Source organism: Coregonus lavaretus, assembly GCF_964263955.1.
Source record: "Coregonus lavaretus genome assembly, chromosome: 2".
Classification (NCBI taxonomy): domain Eukaryota; kingdom Metazoa; phylum Chordata; class Actinopteri; order Salmoniformes; family Salmonidae; genus Coregonus; species Coregonus lavaretus.
Genome location: NC_139989.1, coordinates 30,335,589 through 30,362,178, shown reverse-complemented (window position 1 = coordinate 30,362,178; position 26,590 = coordinate 30,335,589). Strand labels below are relative to the sequence as shown.

Here is a 26,590-nt window from a genome sequence, read left to right as displayed (position 1 = left end):
GCACATAACAGTAAACAATATACAATTCAGAATATTATATATTTACGGTATAACATATAATATTATGCAGTATTATATATTTTGGAATATTTTTTGCCTCTCTCACCGATGAAGAAGACGATGTGTCCGTCGCTCCTCTCATAGACTGTGTCGATCCGGTCCAGCCATAGGGGGAGCCCAACCCAGAAGTTGTGGATCAGTGCTGGGATGAAAGACACCAGAGAACCCCACTGCCGAGCACGCCAGAAGAAAGCACCTGAGAGAGGGAGGGAGAGAGAAAATAAAGGGAGAGGCACAGGTTGGGGGGAGAGAGAATGGGAAAGTGTGTGTTTTGGGTGTACAATATACAACATGGCACTATGCATACGTATTTGTGTACAATGTACGGGTTACAGTTGACTTTTAATAAGTACACTTCGGATAAGTGTTAAAGGAAAGGTTACACGATACACAGTATATTTCACAAATCTAACAACGTAAATGGATTGTATTCCATCTAAACGTCTTTATGCAAAAAAAATGATATACACTTCTATTTTCGCAATTTGATTGACATTTATCAAAAACTCCTATACCATTGGGCTTTGACGTCAAGAAAGGAACAGACGGCTGGTGGCTTCGGTGATGGAGGCGAATTGGGTAAGTAGGTACTAAAGTGCCCAAAGAGTTTTGTCATGTTATGTTGCTAGTAGATGATCAAAAAACAAAGATAGTGTGGGGATCTAGATGTGATGACTAGCTTAGAAGGAATGCATTAATGATTAAACATAATGGGTTTGTACTGTACTGATATAAATTGTTTCACATAACAAGCTGTGATTCATGTGAGGAACGTTAGGGGATAGGATGAGATAAGACTTGTATTTCTCACAGACACGAACACTGCCTCTTTGTGATCTGTGAACCGTCCAAGGACGTAGGTACAGGGGAACAGTGTCTATGGGTGCTGACTCTACAGGTTGTGATGATAACAACTTATGCCTGGCAACAGTGTGCAACGGTAAAGCGCCAAGGGTCTGGGACCAGCCTGTGCGCCAACGGAGAGGCTGAGTAAGTCTAAACCACGCTCAGTCTCTACCCTGATAGGCTCAGCAGGGAGCGGGAACTATCTCTGTCAGAGTATTTGAAGAAGAACTCAGAACAATGGATCAGTTCTCTGAGTGCCCTGCGTGGTATTTCAGTGGACCCGTATATACGAACATCATATTTACTATTGAAGTGGTTTGCATTAATTAAAATACTAGTCTATTTTAGAAGACGTGTATTGACCTCTTTTGTTCCTAATACCAGATTTGAATTGACGCAACTAAACAATAGCCAGCTATCTAAGTGCACCGGGCCATTCAAAATGAACTGGCCCACTCGGATCTAGCATGGTGTTTGGGGATGGAATAAGCTAGCTAGCTAACAAGCAAGCTACAACAACTCCATCAACACTGCACGTTTTGCAGAAATAAATGGTCAAATATTAATGTCATTGTTTGGATTAATGTCATTGTTTATTTCAAGGTATGTCTTTATTTTTGCTGAACTGTCTGATCTTTATTGGCCGATTTAAGTTGCAGGATATCATGGTAGCCAATGTGTGTGTTAGCCATTATACCTGGATTTACTGTTACTGCTGCTAGTAACGTTAGTAATGTTAGTACTCAGGTTAGCATGTGGAGAGCTATAGCTACCATCGGCCAACAACAGTTTTAGCCAGTTTGGTTATAGACGTTCAATGTCTACTATGATGATAAAGGTTTATCTTGATTTTGTGTAACAGTATGAGAAATGCTGATGTGCTGAGCTGCTAATAAGAGATGTGTTTCAAGGCTGCTAGGGGTTAGCTAGTAGGGGTAAACCAGCAGTGGTGTAAAATGCGCTATGCTAAAAGCCTGCCTGCTGTATAAGTGTTTTTTTTTTTTTTAGCTGATACAGAATAAAGAAATCACAGGATATGGAAAGATGATAAGTGCCAAAATATAAAATAAAATAAACAATGATGTGGGTCTTTCCTGTCTTATGTGGACAGTGACTTCACTCCTGCTGTGTATTCACACGTGTGTTCTTCTCTTGACGTCACTTTTCTGAACGACATCACCTTGGTTAAATTCAGATAAAAATAAAAATGTTGCCCAAAATACAATTCTAAAGTGATATGTCGTATTGGGACTTTTAGTTGGAAGGATGAAACCAATCAGAATGTTTAACGGCAACCTAATTCTGCAATCTTCCCTTTAAAGAGAGACACCAGTACTTTGTATACTTTTTAGCCAGTAGTTCTGAAAGTAGCGCTCACGAGCCAAAAGTGGTCCCCGAAAATTGTATACTACAGTGAGATCCAAAAGTATTTGGACAGTGACACATTTTGTGTTGTTTTGGCTCTGTACTTCAGCACTTTGGATACAAATGAATGGTAAATAATGTCATTTTGGAGTCACTTTTATTGTAAATAAGAATATATAATCATGAATGATGAGTGAATAATGATGAGTGAGAAAGTTACAGAGGCATAAGCGTCATACCCCCCCAAATGTTAACCTCCCCTGTTATTGGTAATGGTGAGAGGTCAGCAGGTCTTGGGGATATTATCTTTGTACCTCTGTAACTTTCTCACTCACCATTATTCACAATTCATTCAGGATTATCCATAATCATGGTAATGTAGAAGTGTTTAGAAACATATTCTACTGTTATTTACAATAAAAGTGACTCCGAAATGACACAATACATTATTTACCCTTTATTTGTATCGAAAGTGCTGAAGTGCAGAGCAAAACAACACAAAATGTGTCACTGTCCAAATACTTTTGGATCTCACTGTAGTATGCAATTTTCGGGGACCACTTTTGGCTCGTGAGAAAATGGCGCCACACAGACACTAACATTCCCAAGCCCATACATGTTTCTGGGGTTTACATGAAAAATGGTTGTTCTTCTTACCCTTGAAGAAGAAGACTTCTCCTCTGATGTTGGCAATGGCATCATATTTCCCCTCACAGCGATCTGGCAGAGCAGGGTCTGGGCTGTGTTTTGTAAGTGGCGGTAGAGAGAGGGTACTGTATCTTTATGATATTTTCATGATATTGTGATATAGTATCTTAACTGTAACAATAGTAGTAGTGCAGTATTTGCCCAGTTATACACTCACTGTGGTGTTAGTCTTGGGGATGGAGGACTGGGCAGTAAAGGTAGCTTGGGAGTGGTGGGGGCCGGAGTGGGATGCGTTGCAGACTTTCTTCTCTTTCCTATGAAATACCATTTCAGTGTTTTTTGAGCATTTGTGTTCCTGTGTCTGTTTGTGTTGTGCATGCGTGCGTATGTACTGCATATGGGTCTTTATGACAATTCCCTTTGTTGAGGACCCAAATAAAGACTTCAAATGTGTGTGTGTGCACTGTGTGTGAGTGTGATGGTGTGTACCATAAATAGCCTGTATTCCCAGCCTGTCATCGGTAGGTAGTGTATAGCTCTGGATGTCCCCCACAGTCCCCTGGTAGTATGGCCTCATGATGGAGGGATTGGAAGAGGAATGTGAGAGGCCCAGGGCGTGGCCAAACTCATGCACCGCCACCGTGAAGAGATCAGTGGTGCCAATGTCATCTGAGAGAGAGATGGAGAGGAGAGAAAAAGAGACACAATAGATCTCAAATCAAATTGTATTTATCCCATGCTTGGTAAACAATAGGTGTAGACTAACAGTGAAATGCTTACTCACGGGCCCAACAATGCAAAGAGAAAAATTTTGAAATAATAGAAAAATAATAACACAAGGAATAAATACACAATGAGTAACGATAACTTTGCTATATACAGTTGAAGTCGGAAGTTTACATACACCTTAGCCAAATACATTTAAACTCAGTTTTTCACAATTCCTGACATTTAATCCTAGTAAAAATTCCCTGTCTTAGGTCAGTTAGGATCACCACTTTATTTTAAGAATATGAAATGTCAGAATAATCGTAGAGAGAATGATTTATTTCAGCTTTTATTTCTTTCATCACATTCCCAGTGGGTCAGAAGTTTACATACACTCAAGTAGTATTTGGTAGCATTGCCTTTAAATTGTTTAACTTGGGTCAAACGTTTCGGGGAGCCTTCCACAAGCTTCCCACAATAAGTTGGGTGAATTTTTATCCCATTCCTCCTGACAGAGCTGGTGTAACTGAGTCAGGTTTGTTGGCCTCCTTGCTCGCACACGCTTTTTCAGTACTGCCCACACATTTTCTATAGGATTGAGGTCAGGGCTTTGTGATGGCCACTCCAATACCTTGACTTTGTTGTCCTTAAGCCATTTTGCCACAACTTTGGAAGTATGCTTGGGGTCATTGTCCATTTGGAAGACCCATTTGCGACCAAGCTTTAACTTCCTGACTGACGTCTTGAGGTGTTGCTTCAATATATCCACATAATTTCCCTTCCTCATGATGCCATCTATTTTGTGAAGTGCACCAGTCCCTCCTGCAGTAAAGCACCCCCACAGCATGATGCTGCCACCCCCGTGCTTCACGTTTGGGATGGTGTTCTTCGGCTTGCAAGCTGCCCCCCTTTTCCTCCAAACATAACGATGGTCATTATGGCCAAACAGTTATATTTTTGTTTCATCAGACCAGAGGACATTTCTCCAAAAAGCATGATCTTTGTCCCCATGTGCAGTTGCAAACCATAGTCTGGCTTTTTTATGGCGGTTTTGGAGCACTGGCTTCTTCCTTGCTGAGCGGCCTTTCAGGTTATGTTGTAATAGGACTCGTTTTACTGTGGATATAGATACTTTTGTACCTGTTTCCTCCAGCATCTTCACAAGGTCCTTTGCTGTTGTTCTGGGATTGAATTGCACTTTTCGCAACAAAGTACGTTCATCTTTGATTTTCCCATGATGTCAAGCAAAGAGGCACTGAGTTTGAAGGTAGGCCTTGAAATACATCCACAGGTACACCTCCAATTGACTCAAATGAAGTCAATTAGCCTATCAGAAGCTTCAAAAGCCATGACATCATTTTCTGGAATTTTCCAAGCTGTTTAAAGGCACAGTCAACTTAGTGTATGTCCTTACTGACTTGCCAAAACTATAGTTTGTTAACAAGAAATGTGTGGAGTGGTTTAAAAATGAGTTTTAATGACTCCAACCTAAGTGTATGCAAACTTCCGACTTCAACTCTACATGGGGTACCAGTACCGAGTCGATGTGCAGGGGTACAAGGTAATTGAGGTAGACATGTACATATACTGTAGGTATAGGCAATTTGGCGATAGAGGGAGAGAATGACAGAAATGGAGGGAGGGAAAAAAAGGGAGAGACAAGGTTAGGAAAGAGAGGGAGAGAGTAAGAGATGGGGGGAGGAAATGAGATAGATGGATAGAGAGGGAAAGAGAAAGAGAAAGCAATTCAAATCTCATTATGTTATTCACAGAAGTACACACTGTGTATGTGTGTTAAGCCGTAAGCCTCTCCCTCACCTCCATACCCGTAACTCCAGCTCTCCCCATTGTCAAAGTGGGTGTCCCCCGCCATGTCCGCCGTCCCAGGGAAGAAGGCGTGAGCCAGGGTGCCCCCTCTGCCATCGAAGGGGTACCCGTCCTCGTGGTAGGAGCTGAGGAAGGACACCCTGAAGTCCCCCTCTTGGTCGGGGTGGTCCCGGGAGGGGCGAAGAAGGTGGAAGTTGAGGGGGGTGGGGTTGCTCCACACACGGAGGGCGTAGGTGAGGATGAGGTCCACCAGTTCGGGGCGAAGGGAGGGGGACAGGGAGGGGGAGGGGTAGCTGTGCACACTGGAGTGGGGGAGAATGAGGCAGGGCATGAGAGGAGATTAGGGTTGCAAAGAAGGGTATATTACTGGAAACTTTCAAAGTTTACCAGTAAACTACCAGAATCATGGTATCTTTCAAGGATTTTATGTCTATCACAAGATATCTAGTGGCCCTTTTGGGTACTTCAGATTTGTACAGTTGTCTGTAACTATCTCTGGCCCACTGTGTGACCTTAGCATATGTAAAATGCATAAAATAATTAAATAAAATGATTAAAAAAATTAAAAATAGAATGACAAAGCTGTAAAACATTATCCTGAATATAAACCATCACCTTAATGAATAATATGAGGGTTTTAGCATGAAATATCCTTTATTAATTTTTTTTACATTGTCACTATGTATTTGTTGTCAATGTTTTGGCATCAAACTGACGGCAGTTGTGAAATACATCAATAGTTGGAAGAGTTGCAGAGTTAATTGAAAATAATACCATTGTTGATTAGATGCTTTTTTCATTAATTAGGCTATTTTCTCTTTAACCGTATGGTATATCTACTAAAGATAGGGAAACAGTATGGAAACGGATACAAAAAAAATGAATACTGTACACTACCAGTCAAAAGTTTTAGAACACCTACTCAATCAAGGGTTTTTCTTTATTTTTACTATTTTCTACATTGTAGAATAATAGTGAAGACATCAAAACTATGAAAGAACACATATGGAATCATGTAGTAACCAAAAAAGTGTTAAACAAATCAGAATATATTTTATATTTGAGATTCTTCAAAAAGCCACCCTTTGCTTTGATGACAGCTTTGCGCATACATAAGCAGCGCGTGAGTTTCAAGTTTGGGGAAGATAATTTTCACCATAAAAATGCACCTTTATAATAAAAGCATGACATGCATAATTGCATTTGCGGTCACTTTTTATAATGGTGTTTTCCTCTAATGGAACATTTGCGCTTATAGCTTACTACCATGTGTGCATTGCTGCGCTTATAATGTGAAGAAATAGCCTAATAGTTTATCAACATTTTAAGCTAAACATTCTGATCTGTTGCGTCAGCTACATTGTGTAAAAATTGTTTTTTAATGCTAGTGGTTGTATTAATTTGGGATATATCGCATCCCACAACTGTCCTAGACTATGTTTGGAATATTTATTTCTTGCACAGAACAGAATAGGTCGATCTTTGTACTATGGGGGATAGTAGATTGACATGGGCTAGTGCTTTTGCTGTTTGTTAGGCCTACTCATCTGGTTGGCTGACGAAAAGTACTTGATAACAGGTCTTCCAATATCTTCAATATGCACCTTGGAATTCAAATCAAATTTTATTTGCCACATGCACCTAATATTACAGGTGCAATGCTTACTTACAAGCCCTTAACCAACAATGCAGTTTAAAGAAAAAAATAAGGTAAAAATATATAAGTAAAGAAATATATATAATAATAATTAAAGAGCAGCAGTAAAATAAAATAACAGTAGTCATTTATGCAGGTTATCTTAGTGTTCTTGGGCACAGAGACTATGGTGGTCTGCTTGACACATGTTGGTATTACAGACTCAGTCAGGGACATGTTGAAAATGTCAGTGAAGACACTTGCCAGTTGGTCAGCACATGCTCGGAATACAGGTCCTGATAATCCGTCTGGCCCTGCGGTCTTGTGAATGTTGCCCTGCTTAAAAGTCTTACTCACATCGGCTATGGAGAGCGTGATCACATATTCAACCGGAACAGCTGATGCTCTCATGCATGCTTCAGTGTTGCTTGTCTCGAAGCAAGCATAGAAGTGATTTAGCTCGTCTGGTAGGCTCGTGTCACTGGGCAGCCTGCGGCTGTGCTTCCCTTTGTAGTCTGTAATGTAGTTTGCAAGCCCTGTCGGAGCCGGTGTAGTACGATTCAATCTTAGTCCTGTATTGACTCTTTGCCTGTTTGATGGTTCGTCGGAGGGCATAGCAGGATTTCTTATAAGCGTCCGGGTTAGAGTCCCGCTCCTTGAAAGCGGCAGCTCTACCCTTTAGCTCAGTGCGGATGTTGCCTGTAATCCATGGCTTCTGGTTGGGGTATGTACGTGCGGTCACTGTGGGGACGACGTCATCGATGCACTTATTGATGAAGCCAGTGACTGATGTGGTGTACTCCTCAATGCCATCGGAAGAATCCCGGAACATATTCCAGTCTGTGCTAGCAAAACCGTCCTGTAGCTTAGCATCTGCGTCATCTGACCACTTCCTTATTAACCAAGTTACTTGTGCTTTCTGCTTTAGTTTTTGCTCATAAGCAGGAATCAGGAGGACAGAATTATGGTCAGATTTGCCAAATGGAGGGCAAGGGACAACTTTGTATGCGTCTCTGTGTGTGGAGTAAAGGTGGTCTAGAGTTTTTTTGTCCTCTGGTTGCACATTTAACATGCTGATAGAAATTAGGCAGAACGGATTTAAGTTTCCCTGCATTAAAGTCCCCGGCCACTAGGAGCGCTGCCTCTGGATGAGCGTTTTCCTGTTTGCTTATGGCCTTATACAGCTCATTGAGTGCAATTTTAGTGCCAGCATCGGTTTGTGGTGGTAAATAGACAGCTATGAAAAATATAGAAGAAAACTCTCTTGGTAAATAGTGTGGTCTACAGCTTATCATGAGATCCTCTACCTCAGGCGAGCAAAACCTCGAGACTTCCTTAGTATTAGATTTTATGCATCCGCTGTTGTTTACAAATATACACAGACCGCCACCCCTTGTCTTACCGGAGTCAGCCGTTCTATCCTGCCGATGTAGCGTATATCCCACCAGCTGTATGTTATCCATGTCGTCGTTCAGCCACGACTTGGTGAAACAGAAGATATCCTTGATCTTAGGTCGTCCATTTTGTTTTCCAATGATTGTAGGTTGGCTAATAGGATTGATAGAAGAGGCAGATTACTCGCTCGCCGTCGGATCCTTACAAGGCACCCCGACCTACGTCCACGATATCTCTGTCTCTTTCTCATGCGAATGACAGGGATTTGGGCCTTGTCGGGTGTCTGTAGAATATCCTTTGCTTCTGACTCGTTGAAGAAAAAACCTTCGTCCAATACGAGGTGAGATATCGCTGTCCTGACATCCAGAACCTCTTTTTGGTTATAAGAGACGGTGGCAGAAACATTATGTACAGAATAAATTCCAAAAAACGCGAAAAAACACACAGTTAGAGGGCCGTAAAACGGCAACCATCTCCTCCGGCGCCATCTTGATGGATAAGGACATGCGCAGACATGCACTTTCATTTTTTTAGGGTGCATTACGGCCACACAAAGGGGATGCCGCCGTGAAATTCTAGGCATTATCAAGTGCTTGTCAAATTGTGAATAAGTGACTGATGTAGTGTGTGCCTGCGCAAAAAACTAAGCAGAGCTCATGCCTTTCAAGCGACATTTTTCAAATCATCATTAGAGTCGCATCATGCAGCCTTACAATGTATTAAAAATCAAAACATACAGTGCCCTCTACTAATATTGGCACCCTTGGTAAATATGAGCAAAACGGGCTGTGAATTGAAAGAAAAAATTGTTTATCCTCTTGGTCTTTCATTCAAAATATTCACAGAAATCTAACCTTTAATTAAAGTAAAATAATTGAAAGAAAAAAATTATTCTTATCATAAAACAAATATTTTTTCTCAAATATATGTTTGCCACAATTATTGGCACCCCTTCATTCAATACTTTGTGCAACCTCCCTTTGCCAAAATAACAGCTCAGAGTCTTCTCCTATAATGCGTAATGAGTTTGGAGAACACATGGCAAGGGATCTGAGACCATTCCTCCATACAGAATCTCTCCAGATCCTTCAGATTCCGAGGTCCATGCTTGTGGACTCTCTTCTTCAGCTCATCCCACAGGTTTTCTATGGGGTTTAGGTCAGGGGACTGGGATGGCCATGGCAAAACCTTGATTCTGTGGTCAGTTTACCATTTTTGTGTTGATTTTGAGGTATGCTTTGGATCATTGTCCTGCTGGAAGATCCAACCACGGCCCAGTTTAAGCTTCCTAGCAGAGGCAGTCAGGTTTTGATGTAATATCTGCTGGTACTTGATGGAGTCCATGATACCATGTATCCTAACAAGTTGTCCAGGGCCTTTGGAAGACAAAACAGCCCCACAACATCAAAGATCCACCACCATACTTCAGTGGGGATGAGGTACATTTCTGCATGGCTATCTTTCTGTCTATGCCAAACCCACCTCTGGTGTTTGTTTCCAAAAAGCTATATTTTGGTCTCATCTGACTATAGAACCCAGTCCCATTGAAAGTTCCAGTAACATTTGGCAAACTGTAGGCGCTTGAGTTTGTTGTTTGATGAAGGCTTTTTTATGGCAACCCTCCCAAACAACTTGTGGTTATGTCTGATCGTAGTTTTGGAGACTTTCTGACCCCAAGACCCAGCTAACGTCTGCAATTCTCCAGCTGGGATCCTTGGAGATTTTTTGGCCACTCGAACCATCCTCCTCACTGTGCGTGGGGTCAATATAGACACACGTCCTCTTCCAGGCCGATTGTTAACATCTCCAGTTGCTTAAACTTCTTAATTATTGCCCTGATAGTGGAAATGGGCATTTTCAACTGTTGAGCAATTTTTTTTATAGACATTTCCTGATTTGTGCAGCTCAACAACCTTTTGTTGCACATCATTACTGTATTCTTGGGTCTTTCCCATAATGATGGATGACTATGAGAACTTGGCCTGTGTGTCACCTCATATTTATACCCCAGTGAAACAGGAAGTCATGGCTTACCACTTAAGTGTACCTAATCACTCAGGTGAACTTAAAAACATAAAATATGAATGGGAATAAACTTCAGTTAGATTTTACTGAAAATAATTTGTAGGGGTGCCAATAATTGTGGCACACATGTTTCGGAGTAAATTTCACATTTATTTTTTTCAATCATTTTACTTCAATTAAAGGTTAGATTTTTGTGAATATTTTGAATGAAAGACCAAGAGGATAAACAGCAAATAAAAACATTTCACAGCCTGTTTTGCTCAGATTTACCAAGGGTGCCAATATCAGCGGAGGGCACTGTATAGCCCAATGTTTGTAGAACAACTACAGTTACATTAATAACTCTAAATTAAGCATATAGTTAAAAAATATGTTATTGTTGAGATTCTTCAAATAGCCACCCTTTCCCTTGATGACAGCTTTGTAGTTGGTTCCAGCAATGAGGTGTATTAAAACTAAAAGCGGATTATCCTAGTTCGGTGGAGACCCGAGGAACTTCAAGAGTTAACCAATCCTGTGAACGGGTTTGGTATCTCATTCTTTTATACTTTAATAAGTTAGTTAAGTCGGAAGCTTAGTAGTATAGCTTTTTAAACAAAAAGGGAGTAATGAAGTGATCTATGGGACTTTAATGAGGACCAGCCAACCTTTTGATAAAGGATACAGTGATGAGTATTAAAACTGTCACCTGTGATAAAACGAACGGCACTATGGTAGATGGCATCCAAAGGTTTAAGAGTAGTGGCTGCTGCATTCTGGTAAATGGTGTCACAATAGTCAAGAACTGGCAGGAAAGTTGAATGTACAATCTGCTTCCTGCTATTTAGGGAGAGGCAAGACCTATTTCTAAAAAATAAACCCACTTTAAACCTTAGCTTTTTAACTAGCGCATCTGTATGTTTTTTAAACGTTAAATCGAGTGGAGACTAGTATGGCCTAGTATGTGCCACGTAAACAGCTGGTAATTGAGTTGTTTCGAAATCTGGTAACTAAGTTAATTCGGAATCTGGTAACTGGTATAATTAAGCAATAAGACCCGAGGAGGTGTGGTATATTGCCAATATACCACGACTAAGGGCTGTTATTATCCACAGCGCAACGCGGAGTGCTTGGATGCAGCCATTAGCCGTGGTATATTGGCCATATACCACAAACCCCCGAGGTGCCTTATTGCTATTATAAACTGGTTACCAACGTAATTAGAACAGTAAACAGTAATTTATTGTCATACCCATGGTATACGGTCTGATATACCACAGCTGTCAGCCAATCAGCATTCAGAGTGACAGTGACATCATACCTCCAGGTGATATCATTATTTTTCCAGCTCAGCCCGGTCAAAGCATATCTCTTTTTCCTCTTCCTCCTTCTCTTCCTCAGGTCTTCTGTTCCAACAATGTCAGGCAGGGAACAGCGAGGGGTCTTCATCAGAGAAAGAGTAGCATGGTCTGAGGGAGGAGAGGGTGGGGGGACAGAGAGAGAGATAGGGGGAGAGATAGAGAGGACATTCATATTTTTATAATTATATTCTATACTTTCATCAGTGTGTACAATAACAGTTACGGTGTGTGATTATTTTAGTGGAGAAACCAAGATGCCGATATCCAGGCTCACTCTCTTTATATATATATATATATATATATATATATATATATATATATATATATATATATATGTATATATATATATATATATATATATACAGTGGGGGAAAAAAGTATTTAGTCAGCCACCAATTGTGCAAGTTCTCCCACTTAAAAAGATGAGAGAGGCCTGTAACTTTCATCATAGGTACACGTCAACAATGACAGACAAATTGAGAAAAAAAAATCCAGAAAATCACATTGTAGGATTTTTAATGAATTTATTTGCAAATTATGGTGGAAAATAAGTATTTGGTCACCTACAAACAAGCAAGATTTCTGTCTCTCACAGACCTGTAACTTCTTCTTTAAGAGGCTCCTCTGTCCTCCACTCGTTACCTGTATTAATGGCACCTGTTTGAACGTGTTATCAGTATAAAAGACACCTGTCCACAACCTCAAACAGTCACACTCCAAACTCCACTATGGCCAAGACCAAAGAGCTGTCAAAGGACACCAGAAACAAAATTGTAGACCTGCACCAGGCTGGGAAGACTGAATCTGCAATAGGTAAGCAGCTTGGTTTGAAGAAATCAACTGTGGGAGCAATTATTAGGAAATGGAAGACATACAAGACCACTGATAATCTCCCTCGATCTGGGGCTCCACGCAAGATCTCACCCCGTGGGGTCAAAATGATCACAAGAACGGTGAGCAAAAATCCCAGAACCACACGGGGGGACCTAGTGAATGACCTGCAGAGAGCTGGGACCAAAGTAACAAAGCCTACCATCAGTAACACACTACGCCGCCAGGGACTCAAATCTTGCAGTGCCAGACGTGTCCCCCTGCTTAAGCCAGTACATGTCCAGGCCCGTCTGAAGTTTGCTAGAGTGCATTTGGATGATCCAGAAGAGGATTGGGAGAATGTCATATGGTCAGATGAAACCAAAATAGAACTTTTTGGTAAAAACTCAACTCGTCGTGTTTGGAGGACAAAGAATGCTGAGTTGCATCCAAAGAACACCATACCTACTGTGAAGCATGGGGGTGGAAACATCATGCTTTGGGGCTGTTTTTCTGCAAAGGGACCAGGACGACTGATCCGTGTAAAGAAAAGAATGAATGGGGCCATGTATCGTGAGATTTTGAGTGAAAACCTCCTTCCATCAGCAAGGGCATTGAAGATGAAACGTGGCTGTGTCTTTCAGCATGACAATGATCCCAAACACACCGCCCGGGCAACGAAGGAGTGGCTTCGTAAGAAGCATTTCAAGGGCCTGGAGTGGCCTAGCCAGTCTCCAGATCTCAACCCCATAGAAAATCTTTGGAGGGAGTTGAAAGTCTGTGTTGCCCAGCGACAGCCCCAAAACATCACTGCTCTAGAGGAGATCTGCATGGAGGAATGGGCCAAAATACCAGCAACAGTGTGTGAAAACCTTGTGAAGACTTACAGAAAACGTTTGACCTGTGTCATTGCCAACAAAGGGTATATAACAAAGTATTGAGAAACTTTTGTTATTGACCAAACACTTATTTTCCACCATAATTTGCAAATAAATTCATTAAAAATCCTACAATGTGATTTTCAGGATTTTGTTCTTCTCATTTTGTCTGTCATAGTTGACGTGTACCTATGATGAAAATTACAGGCCTCTCTCATCTTTTTATCTTTTTTTATCTTTTTTGACTAAATACTTTTTTTCCCCACTGTATATATACACTACCATTCAAAAGTTTGGGGTCACTTACAAATTTCCTTGTTTTCGAAAGAAAAGCAATTTTTCTGTCCATTAAAATAACATCAAATTGATCAGAAATACAGTGTAGACATTGTAGCTGGAAACGGCTGATTTTTTATGGAATATCTACATAGGCGTACAGAGGCCCATTATCAGGAACCATCAGTCTTGTGTTCCAATGGCACGTTGTGTTTGCTAATCCAAGTTTATCATTTTAAAAGGCTAATTGATCATTAGAAAACCCTTTTGTAATTATGTTAGCACAGCTGAAAACTGTTGTGCTGATTAAAGAAGCAATAAAACTGGCCTTCTTGAGAATAGTTGAGTATCTGGAGCATCAGCAATTGTGGGTTCGATTACAGGCTCAAAATGGCCAGAAACAAATAACTTTCTTCTGAAACTCGTCAGTCTATTCTTTTTCTGAGAAATGAAGGCTAGTCCATGCGAGAAATTGCCAAGAAACGATCTCGTACAACGCTGTGTACTACCCCTTCACAGAACAGCGCAAACTGGCTCTAACCAGAATAGAAAGAGGAGTGGGAGGCCCCAGTGCACAATTGAGCAAGAGGACAAATACATTAGAGTGTCTAGTTTGAGAAACAGGCGCCTCACTGGTCTTCAACTGGCAGCTTCATTAAAAAGTACCCGCAAAACACAAGTCTCAACGTCAACAGTGAAGAGGCGACTCCGGGATGCTGACCTTCTAGGCAGAGTTGCAAAGAAAAAGCCATATCTCAGACTGGCCAATAAAAAGAAAAGATGAAGATGGGCAAAAGAACAGACACTGGACAGAGGAAGATTGGAAAAAAGTGTTATGGACAGACAAATCGAAGTTTGAGGTGTTCAGATCAAAAAGAAGAACATTAGTGAGATGCAGATCAAATGAAAAGATGCTGGAGAAGTGCTTGATTACATCTGTCAAGCATGGTGTAGGCAATGTGATGGTCTGGGGGTGCTTTGGTGGTGGTAATGTGGGAGATTTGTACAGGGTAAAAGGGATCTTGAAGAAGGAAGGCTATCACTCCATTTCGCAACGCCATGCCATACCCTGTGGACGGCGCTTGATTGGAGCCAATTACCTCCTACAACAGGACAATGACACAAAGCACAGCTCCAAACTATGCAATAACTATTTAGGGAAGAAGCAGTTAGCTGGTATTCTGTCTATAATGGAGTGGCCAGCACAGTCACCGGATCTCAACCCTATTGAGCTGTTGTGGGAGCAGCTTGACTGTATGGTACGTTAACAAGTCCCCATCAAGCCAATCCAATTTGTGGGAGGTGCTTCAGGAAGCATGGGGTGAAATCTCTTCAGATTACCTCAACAAATTGACAACTAGAATGCCAAAGGTCTGCAAGGCTGTAATTGCTGCAAATGGAGGATTATTTGATGAAAGCAAAGTTTGAAGCACACAATTATTATTTATATTAAAAATCTTTATTTCTAACCTTGTCAATGACTACATTTCCTATGCATTTTGCTATATTTCCTTTTCAAACTCATTTCATGTATGTTTTCATGGAAAACAAGGACATTTCGAAGTGGTAGTGAACGGTAGTGTGTGTATATATATATATATATATATATATATATATATATATATATATATACAGTGGGGGAAAAAAGTATTTAGTCAGCCACCAATTGTGCAAGTTCTCCCACTTAAAAAGATGAGAGAGGCCTGTAATTTTCATCATAGGTACACGTCAACTATGACAGACAAAATGAGAAAAAAAAATCCTGAAAATCACATTGTAGGATTTTTAATGAATTTATTTGCAAATTATGGTGGAAAATAAGTATTTGGTCAATAACAAAAGTTTCTCAATACTTTGTTATATACCCTTTGTTGGCAATGACACAGGTCAAACGTTTTCTGTAAGTCTTCACAAGGTTTTCACACACTGTTGCTGGTATTTTGGCCCATTCCTCCATGCAGATCTCCTCTAGAGCAGTGATGTTTTGGGGCTGTAGCTGGGCAACACGGACTTTCAACTCCCTCCAAAGATTTTCTATGGGGTTGAGATCTGGAGACTGGCTAGGCCACTCCAGGACCTTGAAATGCTTCTTACGAAGCCACTCCTTCGTTGACCGGGCGGTGTGTTTGGGATCATTGTCATGCTGAAAGACCCAGCCACGTTTCATCTTCAATGCCCTTGCTGATGGAAGGAGGTTTTCACTCAAAATCTCACGATACATGGCCCCAGTCATTCTTTCCTTTACACGGATCAGTCGTCCTGGTCCCTTTGCAGAAAAACAGCCCCAAAGCATGATGTTTCCACCCCCATGCTTCACAGTAGGTATGGTGTTCTTTGGATGCAACTCAGCATTCTTTGTCCTCCAAACACGACGAGTTGAGTTTTTACCAAAAAGTTCTATTTTGGTTTCATCTGACCATAAGACATTCTCCCAATCCTCTTCTGGATCATCCAAATGCACTCTAGCAAACTTCAGACGGGCCTGGACATGTACTGGCTTAAGCAGGGGGACACGTCTGGCACTGCAGGATTTGAGTCCCTGGCGGCGTAGTGTGTTACTGATGGTAGGCTTTGTTACTTTGGTCCCAGCTCTCTGCAGGTCATTCACTAGGTCCCCCTGTGTGGTTCTGGGATTTTTGCTCACCGTTCTTGTGATCATTTTGACCCCACGGGGTGAGATCTTGCGTGGAGCCCCAGATCGAGGGAGATTATCAGTGGTCTTGTTTGTCTTCCATTTCCTAATAATTGCTCCCACAGTTGATTTCTTCAAACCAAGCTGCTTACCTATTGCAGATTCAGTCTTCCCAGCCTGGTGCAGGTCTACAATTTTGTTTCTGGTGTCCTTTGACAGCTCTTTGGTCTTGGCCACAGTGGAGTTTGGAGTGTGACTGTTTGAGGTTGTGGACAGGTGTCTTTTATACTGATAACAAGTTCAAACAGGTGCCATTAATACAGGTAACGAGTGGAGGACAGAGGAGCCTCTTAAATAAGAAGTTACAGGTCTGTGAGAGCCAGAAATCTTGCTTGTTTGTAGGTGACCAAATACTTATTTTCCACCATAATTTGCAAATAAATTCATTAAAAATCCTACAATGTGATTTTCTGGATTTTTTTTCCTCAATTTGTCTGTCATAGTTGACGTGTACCTATGATGAAAGTGACAGGCCTCTCTCATCTTTTTAAGTGGGAGAACTTGCACAATTGGTGGCTGACTAAATAATTTTTTTCCCCACTGTATATATATATATATATATATATATATATATATATATATATATATATATATATATATATATATAGTACCAGTCAAAAGTTTGGACTCACCTACTCATTCAAGGGTTTTTCTTTATTTTTACAATTCTGTACATTGTAGAGTAATAGTGAAGACATCAAACATATTAAATAACACATATGGAATCATGTAGTAACCAAAAAAAGTGTTTAAACAAATCAAAATATATTTTATATTTCAAATTCTTCAAATAGCCACCCTTTGCCTTGATGACAGCTTTGCATACTCCTGGCATTCTCTCAACCAGCTTCATGAGGTAGTCACCTGGAATGCATTTCAATTAACAGGTGTGCCTTAAAAGTTAATTTGTGGAATTTATTTCCTTCTTAATGTGTTTGAGCCAATCAGTTGTGTTGTGACAATGTAGGGGCGGGTATACAGAAGTTTGCCCTATTTGGTAAAAGACCAAGTCCACATTATGGCAAGAACAGCTCAAATAAGCAAAGAGAAACGACAGTCCATCATTACTTTAAGACATGAAGGTCAGTCAATACAGAAATTTCAGGAACTTTGAAAGTTTCTTCAAGTGCAGCCGCAAAAACCATCAAGCGCTATGATGAAACTGGCTATGATGAGGACTGCCACAGGCATGGAAGACCCAGAGTTACCTCTGCTGCAGAGGATAAGTTCATTAGAGTTACCAGCCTCAGAAATTGCAGCCCAAATAAATGCTTCACAGAGTTCAAGTAACAGACATCTCAACATCAACTGTTCAGAGGGGACTGTGTGAATCAGGCCTTCGTGGTCGAATTGCTGCAAAGAAACCAGTACTAAAGGACACCAATAAGAAGAAGAGACCTGCTTGGGCCAAGAAACACGAGAAATTGACATTAGACCGGTGGAAATTTGTCCTTCGGTCTGGAGTCCAAATTTGAGATTTTTGGTTCCAACTGCCGTGTCTTTGCACACTCTTGGCATTCTCTCAACCAGCTTCACCTGGAATGCTTTTCCAACAGTCTTGAAGGAGTTCCCACATATGCTGAGCACTTGTTGGCTGCTTTTCCTTCACTCTGCTGTCCGACTCATCCCAAACCATCTCAATTGGGTTGAGGTCGGGGGATAGAGGAGGCCAGGTCATCTGATGCAGCACTCCATCACTCTCCTTGGTCAAATAGCCCTTACACAGCCTGGAGGTGTGTTGAGTCATTGTCCTGTTGAAAAACAAATGATAGTCCCACTTAGCCCAAACCAGATGGGATGGCGTATCTCTGCAGAATGCTGTGGTAGCCATGCTGGTTAAGTGTGAATTCTAAATAAATCACTGATAGTGTCACCAGCAAAGCACCCCCACACCATAACACCTCCTCCTCCATGCTTTACGGTGGAAAACACACATGCGGAGATCATCCGTTCACCCACACCGCGTCTCACAAAGACACAGCGGTTTGAACCAAAAATCTCCTATTTGGACTCCAGACCAAAGGACACATTTCCACCGGTCTAATGTCCATTGCTTGTGTTTCTTGGCCCAAGCAAGTCTCTTCTTCTTATTGGTGTCCTTTAGTAGTGGTTACTTTGCAGCAATTTGACCATGAAGGCCTGATTCACACAGTCCCCTCTGAAATGTTGATGTTGAAATGTGTCTGTTACTTGAACTCTGTGAAGCATTTACAGTGAGGGAAAAAAGTACTTGATCCCCTGCTGATTTTGTACGTTTGCCCACTGACAAAGACATGATCAGTCTATAATGTTAATGGTAGGTTTATTTGAACAGTGAGAGAAAGAATAACAACAAAAAAATCCAGAAAACGCATGTTAAAAATGTTATAAATTGATTTACATTTTAATTAGGGAAATAAGTATTTGACCCCTCTGCAAAACATGACTTAGTACTTGGTGGCAAAACCCTTGTTGGCAAAGGTTTGTGTGCAAACCTGGTTGGCCACCAGGTTTGCACACATCTCAGGAGGGATTTTGTCCCACTCCTCTTTGCAGATCTTCTCCAAGTCATTAAGGTTTCGAGGCTGACGTTTGGCAACTCGAACCTTCAGCTCCCTCCACAGATTCCCTATGGGATTAAGGTCTGGAGACTGGCTAGGTCACTCTAGGACCTTAATGTGCTTCTTCTTGAGCCACTCCTTTGTTGCCTTGGCCGTGTGTTTTGGGTCATTGTCATGCTGGAATACCCATCCACGACCCATTTTCAATGCCCTGGCTGAGGGAAGGAGGTTCTCACCCAAGATTTGACGGTACATGGCTCCGTCCATCGTCCCTTTGATGCGGTGAAGTTGTCCTGTCCCCTTAGCAGAAAAACACCCCCAAAGCATAATGTTTCCACCTCAATGTTTGACGGTGGGGATGGTGCTCTTGGGGTAAGAGGCAGCATTCCTCCTCCTCCAAACACGGCGAGTTGAGTTGATGCCAAAGAGCTCCATTTTGGTCTCATCTGACCACAACACTTTCAACCAGTTCTCCTCTGAATCATTCAGATGTTCATTGGCAAACTTCAGACGGGCCTGTATATGTGCTTTCTTGAGCAAGGGGACCTTGCGGGCGCTGCAGGATTTCAGTCCTTCACGGCGTAGTGTGTTACCAATTGTTTTCTTGGTGACTATGGTCCCAGCTGCCTTGAGATCATTGACAAGATCCTCCCGTGTATTTCTGGGCTGATTGCTCACCGTTCTCATGATCATTGCAACTCCACAAGGTGAGATCTTGCATGGAGCCCCAGACTGAGGGAGATTGACAGTTATTTTGTGTTTCTTCCATTTGCGAATAATCGCACCAACTGTTGTCACCTTCTCACCAAGCTGCTTGGCGATTGCCTTGTAGCCCATTCCAGCCTTGTGTAGGTATACAATCTTGTCCCTGACATCCTTGGAGAGCTCTTTGGTCATGGTCATGGTGGAGAGTTTGGAATCTGATTGATTGATTGCTTCTGTGGACAGGTGTCTTTTATACAGGTAACAAGCTGAGATTAGGAGCACTCCCTTTAAGAGTGTGCTCCTAATCTCAGCTCGTTACCTGTATAAAAGACACCTGGGAGCCAGAAATCTTTCTGATTGAGAGGGGGTCAAATACTTATTTCCCTCATTAAAATGCAAATCAATTTATAACATTTTTGACATGCGTTTTTCTGGATTTTTGTTGTTGTTATTCTGTCTCTGACTGTTCAAATAAACCTACCATAACAATTATAGACTGATCATTTCTTTGTCAGTAGGCAAACGAACAAAATCAGCAGGGGATCAAATACTTTTTTCCCTCACTGTATTTGGGCTGCAATTTCTGAGGCTGGTAACTCTAATGAACTTATCCTCTGCAGCAGAGGTAACTCTGGGTCTTCCATTCCTGTGGCGGTGCTCATTAGAGCCAGTTCGATGGTTTTTGCGACTACACTTGAAGACACTTTCAAAGTTCTTAAAATGTTCCATATTGACTGACCTTCATGTCTTAAAGTAATGATGGACTGTCGTTTCTCTTTGCTTATTTGAGCTGTTCTTGCCATAATATGGACTTGGTCTTTTACCAAATAGGGCTATCTTCAGTGTACCCTCCCTCCCCAAATTAACTTTTAAGAAGGCACACCTGTTAATTGAAATGCATTCCAGGTGACTACCTCATGAAGCTGGTTGAGAGAATACCAAGCGTGTGCAAAGCTGTCATCAAAGCAAAGGGTGTTTATTTGAAGAATCTCAAATATATAAAATATATTTTTATTTGTTTAACACCTTTTTGGTTACTACATGATTCCATATGTGTTATTTAATAGTTTTGATGTCTTCACTATTATTATACAATGTAGAAAATAGTAAAAATATAGAAAAACCCTTGAATGAGTAGGTGTTCTAAAACTTTTGACCGGTAGTGTATATACAGTGGGGAGAACAAGTACATCAGAAAAGCAAAACTTAATATTTGGTACAGAAACCTTTGTTTGCAATTACAGAGATCATACGTTTCCTGTAGGTCTTGACCAGGTTTGCACACACTGCAGCAGGGATTTTGGCCCACTCCTCCATACAGACCTTCTCCAGATCCTTCAGGTTTCGGGGCTGTCGCTGGGCAATACGGACTTTCAGCTCCCTCCAAAGATTTTCTATTTGGTTCAGGTCTGGAGACTGGCTAGGCCACTCCAGGACCTTGAGATGCTTCTTACGGAGCCACTCCTTAGTTGCCCTGGCTCTGTGTTTCGGGTCGTTGCCATGCTGGAAGACCCAGCCATGACCCATCTTCAATGCTCTTACTGAGGGAAGGAGGTTGTTGGCCAAGATCTCGCGATACATGGCCCCATCCATCCTCCCCTCAATACGGTGCAGTCGTCCTGTCCCCTTTGCAGAAAAGCATCCCCAAAGAATGATGTTTCCACCTCCATGCTTCACGGTTGGGATGGTGTTCTTGGGGTTGTACTCATCCTTCTTCTTCCTCCAAACACGGCGAGTGGAGTTTAGACCAAAAAGCTCTATTTTTGTCTCATCAGACCACATGACCTTCTCCCATTCCTCCTCTGGATCATCCAGATGTTCATTGGCAAACTTCAGACGGGCCTGGACATGCGCTGGCTTGAGCAGGGGGACCTTGCGTTTTCTAATAATTGCGCCAACTGTTGTTGCCTTCTCACCAAGCTGCTTGCCTATTGTCCTGTAGCCCATCCCAGCCTTGTGCAGGTCTACAATTTTATCCCTGATGTCCTTACACAGCTCTCTGGTCTTGGCCATTGTGGAGAGGTTGGAGTCTGTTTGATTGAGTGTGTGGACAGGTGTCTTTTTATATAGGTAACGAGTTCAAACAGGTGCAGTTAATACAGGTAATGAGTGGAGAACAGGAGGGCTTCTTAAAGAAAAAATAACAGGTCTGTGAGAGCCGGAATTCTTACTGGTTGGTAGGTGATCAAATACTAATGTCATGCAAATTAATTACTTAAAAATCATACAATGTGATTTTCTGGATTTTTGTTTTAGATTCCGTCTCTCACAGTTGAAGGGTACCTATCATAGAAATTACAGACCTCTACATGCTTTGTAAGTAGGAAAACCTGCAAAATTGGCAGTGTATCAAATACTTGTTCTCCCCACTGTATATATGTTGAAAAAATATATACAGTGTTTAATAACATTTATAATATAGGCATTTTGTCCATTTAGCAATACAAAAAAATTTCTCCAATCTAACATAATTAGACTCAGGGATGCAAAAGTATGCTAAAGAGTTTACCCAGTGTTCCTGTCTCCTCTAGCCCAGCGAACCTCTGCATCTGGCGGAGAGCTTCCTGGATGCCCTCCCTGGTCTGGAGCCTCTCCGTGCGAGGGTCCGGAGGGGGCAGGTACCCATACCGACTCAGCCAGTCCTCCACACACACACACACACACACACAGTGATTCCTAATTCATTGATATATTACAGAATATTTTCCACAATAATGTGAAGAAAGCATTTTTGAAAGGAAGTGATTGAGTGCGTTTGCATGTGTATATGTGGAAGAACCACAAATGTTTGTGCAAAAAGACAGCTCAAGAATGACAACATACACACACATGCATGTACACACTTTGTACACACACACTGTGAAACTGGCCTCAGTTCCAAGCAATATTGTAAACATGCACCACTTTAGGTAATTTATTGTTAAACATTAGCCAGCCCACATTGATTTGAGTACAATTAGCTTTTCTTTGGTTTAAAACACACAACTACCATGATCTTTTTATATGTTTAAAACACATAACTGAAACATAATATTTACGGGCAACACCACAGTCAAATAATTCAGTGCAAATGGCAGTATGGATCTAGCGTAATTCATTAGTAGAATCCCAATACTAGCATTGAACATAGGCATTGTTCCAATATCCACATTGTCATACTATGTATGAAAACGTATGTAATATCTAATTTGTACATCTCGAATGTCGTATGAATCTGAGGGAATGTCATAAATGCACATAATGAAGGTTATTCAATTGGTCGTCATTATTGGACTGGAAGAAGCGTGCAGGGTTTCCTACTTACCACTCCACGAGAGTACTGGTCAGCCGTTGGGGCACACAGCCCGATGGAGATTGTTAGAAGAAGCCCTGCTCCGCTCACCAACAGCAGACGATTATAACACATAACTAACCTGAAAATGCGTTTGCTCACCACGACCTCTTGTAAAGATGGGCAACACACGATGTCCGTTTCATTCCACAGAATGTGTAACCACTTAAGCAGTCAAATGCTTGTCTCATAACCGCTGGCTTCTCGTGGGCTACTCAACCTGAAACCTTTGCAGCTCTCTGGAAAACTCTGATGAATCAAATAGATAAATAGCTATAAACAACCTTTTTCCTGAGTAGGCAGAGAAAGCACAAGATGGAGAACAGTTCATCAGAATAGTTGAAGATGCTTCTTTAGCAGAGCTCAGTCTCTGTCTGTGTTTTCCTCTTGTTAAGTCCCCTGAGACTAGGCTGGGCCTGCGCATGGATGGACATACTGTATAGATCAATAGGATGCACTAATAGTCAGCAGCCTCACCCCACCATTTTTCTTCTGGGTTCTCATTCTCGTCCACTCCATTCTGGTAAACACACACACACTTTCTGTTTCCTCTGACTCTGCAGAGCACTTGTTTAGAAGGTGGACACGCAAACAGTTTGTCCTCTATATTGCTCAGAAACTAACGCCCCATCCTGAAAAGGGGCTGTCCCACACCCCATCAAACCCATACCCCACCTCTGATCTGGGGATGATCAATTCAAGAGTTCAAACGCCTTCATACAGTATGTCCAAATTGATGCCAAACGAGGACGTCATCGGCGTACACAGGCTACGGCAAACTGGCCAGAGAACTGACCCTGTGTCATACACATCAGCTACCCACATGAATTCAGTAGAACCCACAACACAGACGGTAACAGTATTCACCACATATTTTTCATTCAAAGGAGAGAGATGCGTATCTTTGTGTGCCACCGCCGTAAAGGGCCAGACAAGATGAAGGAGAGAGAGAAGGAGGGAGGGAATGTAAGAAAGAATCAATAGAGGGTCTGTAAGAGGATATGAATGGGGGAGAACATGGGGGCGAAGTATGGAAAGGCGGGGTGATGTCCTGAAACAGTGGGTTCCACTCCTCCCTGTTTGCTGGAACTGATGTTCGACACCCCCTGGGGAGAATTCCAACCTGCTGAGTATTGTGTTTATAAAAATAGATTAGATAGAGGATGTTTATGAGGAACATTAAAACAGAGGAAGAAAGCTGGGGATTTACAGAAAGAGAGACCGCAATACATACACTACATGACCAAAAGTATGTGGACACCGGCTCGTCGAACATCTCATTCCAAAATCATGGGCATTAATATGGAGTTGGTCTCCCCTTTGCTGCTATAACAGCCTCCACTCTTCTGGGAAGGCTTTCCACTAGATGTTGGAACAGTGCTGCGGGGACTTGCTTCCATTCAGCCCCAAGAGCATTAGTGAAGTCGGGCACTGATGTTGGGCGATCAGGCCTGGCTCGCAGTCGGTGTGCCAATTCATCCCAAAGGTGTTCGATGGGGTTGAGGTCAGGGCTCTGTGCAGGCCAGTCAAGTTCTTCCACACCAATCTAGACAAACCATTTCTGTAGGGACCTCACCAGAATCGTCTAGAATGTAATTGTATGCTGTAGCGTTAAGATTTCCCTTCACTGGAACTAAGGGGCCTAGCACGAACCATGAAAAATAGCCCCAGACCATTATTCCTTCTCCACCAAACTTTACAGTTGCCACTATACATTGGGGCAGCTAGCGTTCTCCTGGCACCAGCCAAACCCAGATTTGTCCGTCGGACTGCCAGATGGTGAAGTGTGATTCATCACTCCAGAGAACACATTTCCACTGCTCCAGAGTCCAATGGTGGCGAGCTTTACACAACTCCAGCCAACGCTTGGCATTGCACATGGTGATCTTAGGCTTGTGTGCGGCTGCTTGGCCACGGACGAACAGTTGTTGTGCTGACGTTGCTTCCAGAGGCAGTTTGGAACTCGGTAGTGAGTGTTGTATATATAGTGTACATTCTCAGGAACAGAGTTATGGGAATATGTATTTTACCTTTATTTTAACAAGGTCCCATTGAGACCAAGGCCTCTTTTGCAAGGGAGACCTGCATGTACACAAATTATACAACAAAGCCACAATCTGCAAGATTTCCAGAGACTCATATTTTTTTGCAGAATGTGACTTTAAATCATATTAGTACAACTGTATTGAAATTGAACAATGAATGAATTCATTTATTTGACAATTAGAAATACATACAGTGAGGGAAAAAAGTATTTGATCCCCTGCTGATTTTGTACGTTTGCCCACTGACAAAGACATGATCAGTCTATAATTTTAATGGTAGGTTTATTTGAACAGTGAGAGACAGAATAACAACAACAAAATCCAGAAAAACGCATACATTTTTTTCAATAAATTGATTAGCATTTTAATGAGGGAAATAAGTATTTGACCCCTCTGCAAAACATGATTTAGTACTTGGTGGCAAAACCCTTGTTGGCAATCAGAGAGGTCAGACGTTTCTTGTAGTTGGCCACCAGGTTTGCATACATTTCAGGAGGGATTTTGTCCCACTCCTCTTTGCAAATCTTCTCCAAGTCATTAAGGTTTCGAGGCTGACGTTTGGCAACCTTCAGCTCCCTCCACAGATTTTCTATGGGATTAAGGTCTGGAGACTGGCTAGGCCACTCCAGGACCTTAATGTGCTTCTTCTTGAGCCACTCCTTTGTTGCCTTGGCCGTGTGTTTTGGGTCATTGTCATGCTGGAATACCCATCCACGACCCATTTTCAATGCCCTGGCTGAGGGATGTTAGGCCTACTGCTGCTAGGTAGCTCTCTCTCTCTGCTCTCCCCCTCCCCTCTGTCTGTTCTTAATTGCAGGAGTGAAGTCTGGTGTGCGGGAGTCAGGGTTCCAGCTGCAGCTCATTCACCATAATCACCTCAGCCTTAAAGACCCGGTCAAACTTGCCACTCATCGTCAGATCATAGTCAAGACGACCATGTTAGTCTCGCTGCTGACTCAACCTGCTTGTTTTCGCTCTTGTGTTTTTGGCCTGTTCTATTTATATTTCTCCTGTGCCACAGATTATTGGAACCTGACTCCTGCCTCCGCTTCACTCCTGCCACCACCATCCTGCTTTCCACTATTGGACCTCACATTTGGACTCACCACGGACACTAGGACGTTACGGTACCACTCCTGCTCAGAACCCTGGATCTGTTACCCTCCCTGTAGACCTGGATTTGCTCTTCCCCTATTTTTGGAAACCTGGACAATTTAACTTTGAAATAAACCTGTTAAACCTTCTCTGGCTCGATGGAGTTGTCTGCATTTGGGTTCATATTCAGTTTAAATCGTGACAGTATGATCTGACCAAACATGAACCCAGCTGTCACGGTTTCGGCCGAGGCTGCTCCTCCTCCTGGTTCGGGCAGGCTTCGGCGGTCGTCGTCCCCGGAGTACTAGCTGCCACCGATCTATGTTTCATGTTCGTTTGGTTTGGTCTTAATGTTGTACACCTGTGTC

At 42.0% G+C, this 26,590-nt stretch overlaps 1 protein-coding gene across 1 annotated transcript in view; it reads right to left on the bottom strand.

Annotated features, from left to right (window-relative positions):
* LOC311143399 (matrix metalloproteinase-25-like) overlaps positions 1-23,157 on the bottom strand; it is a gene marked incomplete at both ends in the record, with an annotated part of 31,641 nt that extends 8,484 nt beyond the window's left edge. Inside the window, 8 exons of the mRNA XM_084179229.1 lie at positions 107-256; positions 2,929-3,011; positions 3,137-3,233; positions 3,409-3,588; positions 5,446-5,756; positions 11,811-11,958; positions 22,261-22,393; positions 23,056-23,157. Coding sequence (XP_084035355.1) covers positions 107-256; positions 2,929-3,011; positions 3,137-3,233; positions 3,409-3,588; positions 5,446-5,756; positions 11,811-11,958; positions 22,261-22,393; positions 23,056-23,157 — 1,204 coding nt within the window. The remainder of the gene's footprint in view (positions 1-106; positions 257-2,928; positions 3,012-3,136; positions 3,234-3,408; positions 3,589-5,445; positions 5,757-11,810; positions 11,959-22,260; positions 22,394-23,055) is intronic.
* Between the last annotated feature and the right edge of the window lie 3,433 nt (positions 23,158-26,590).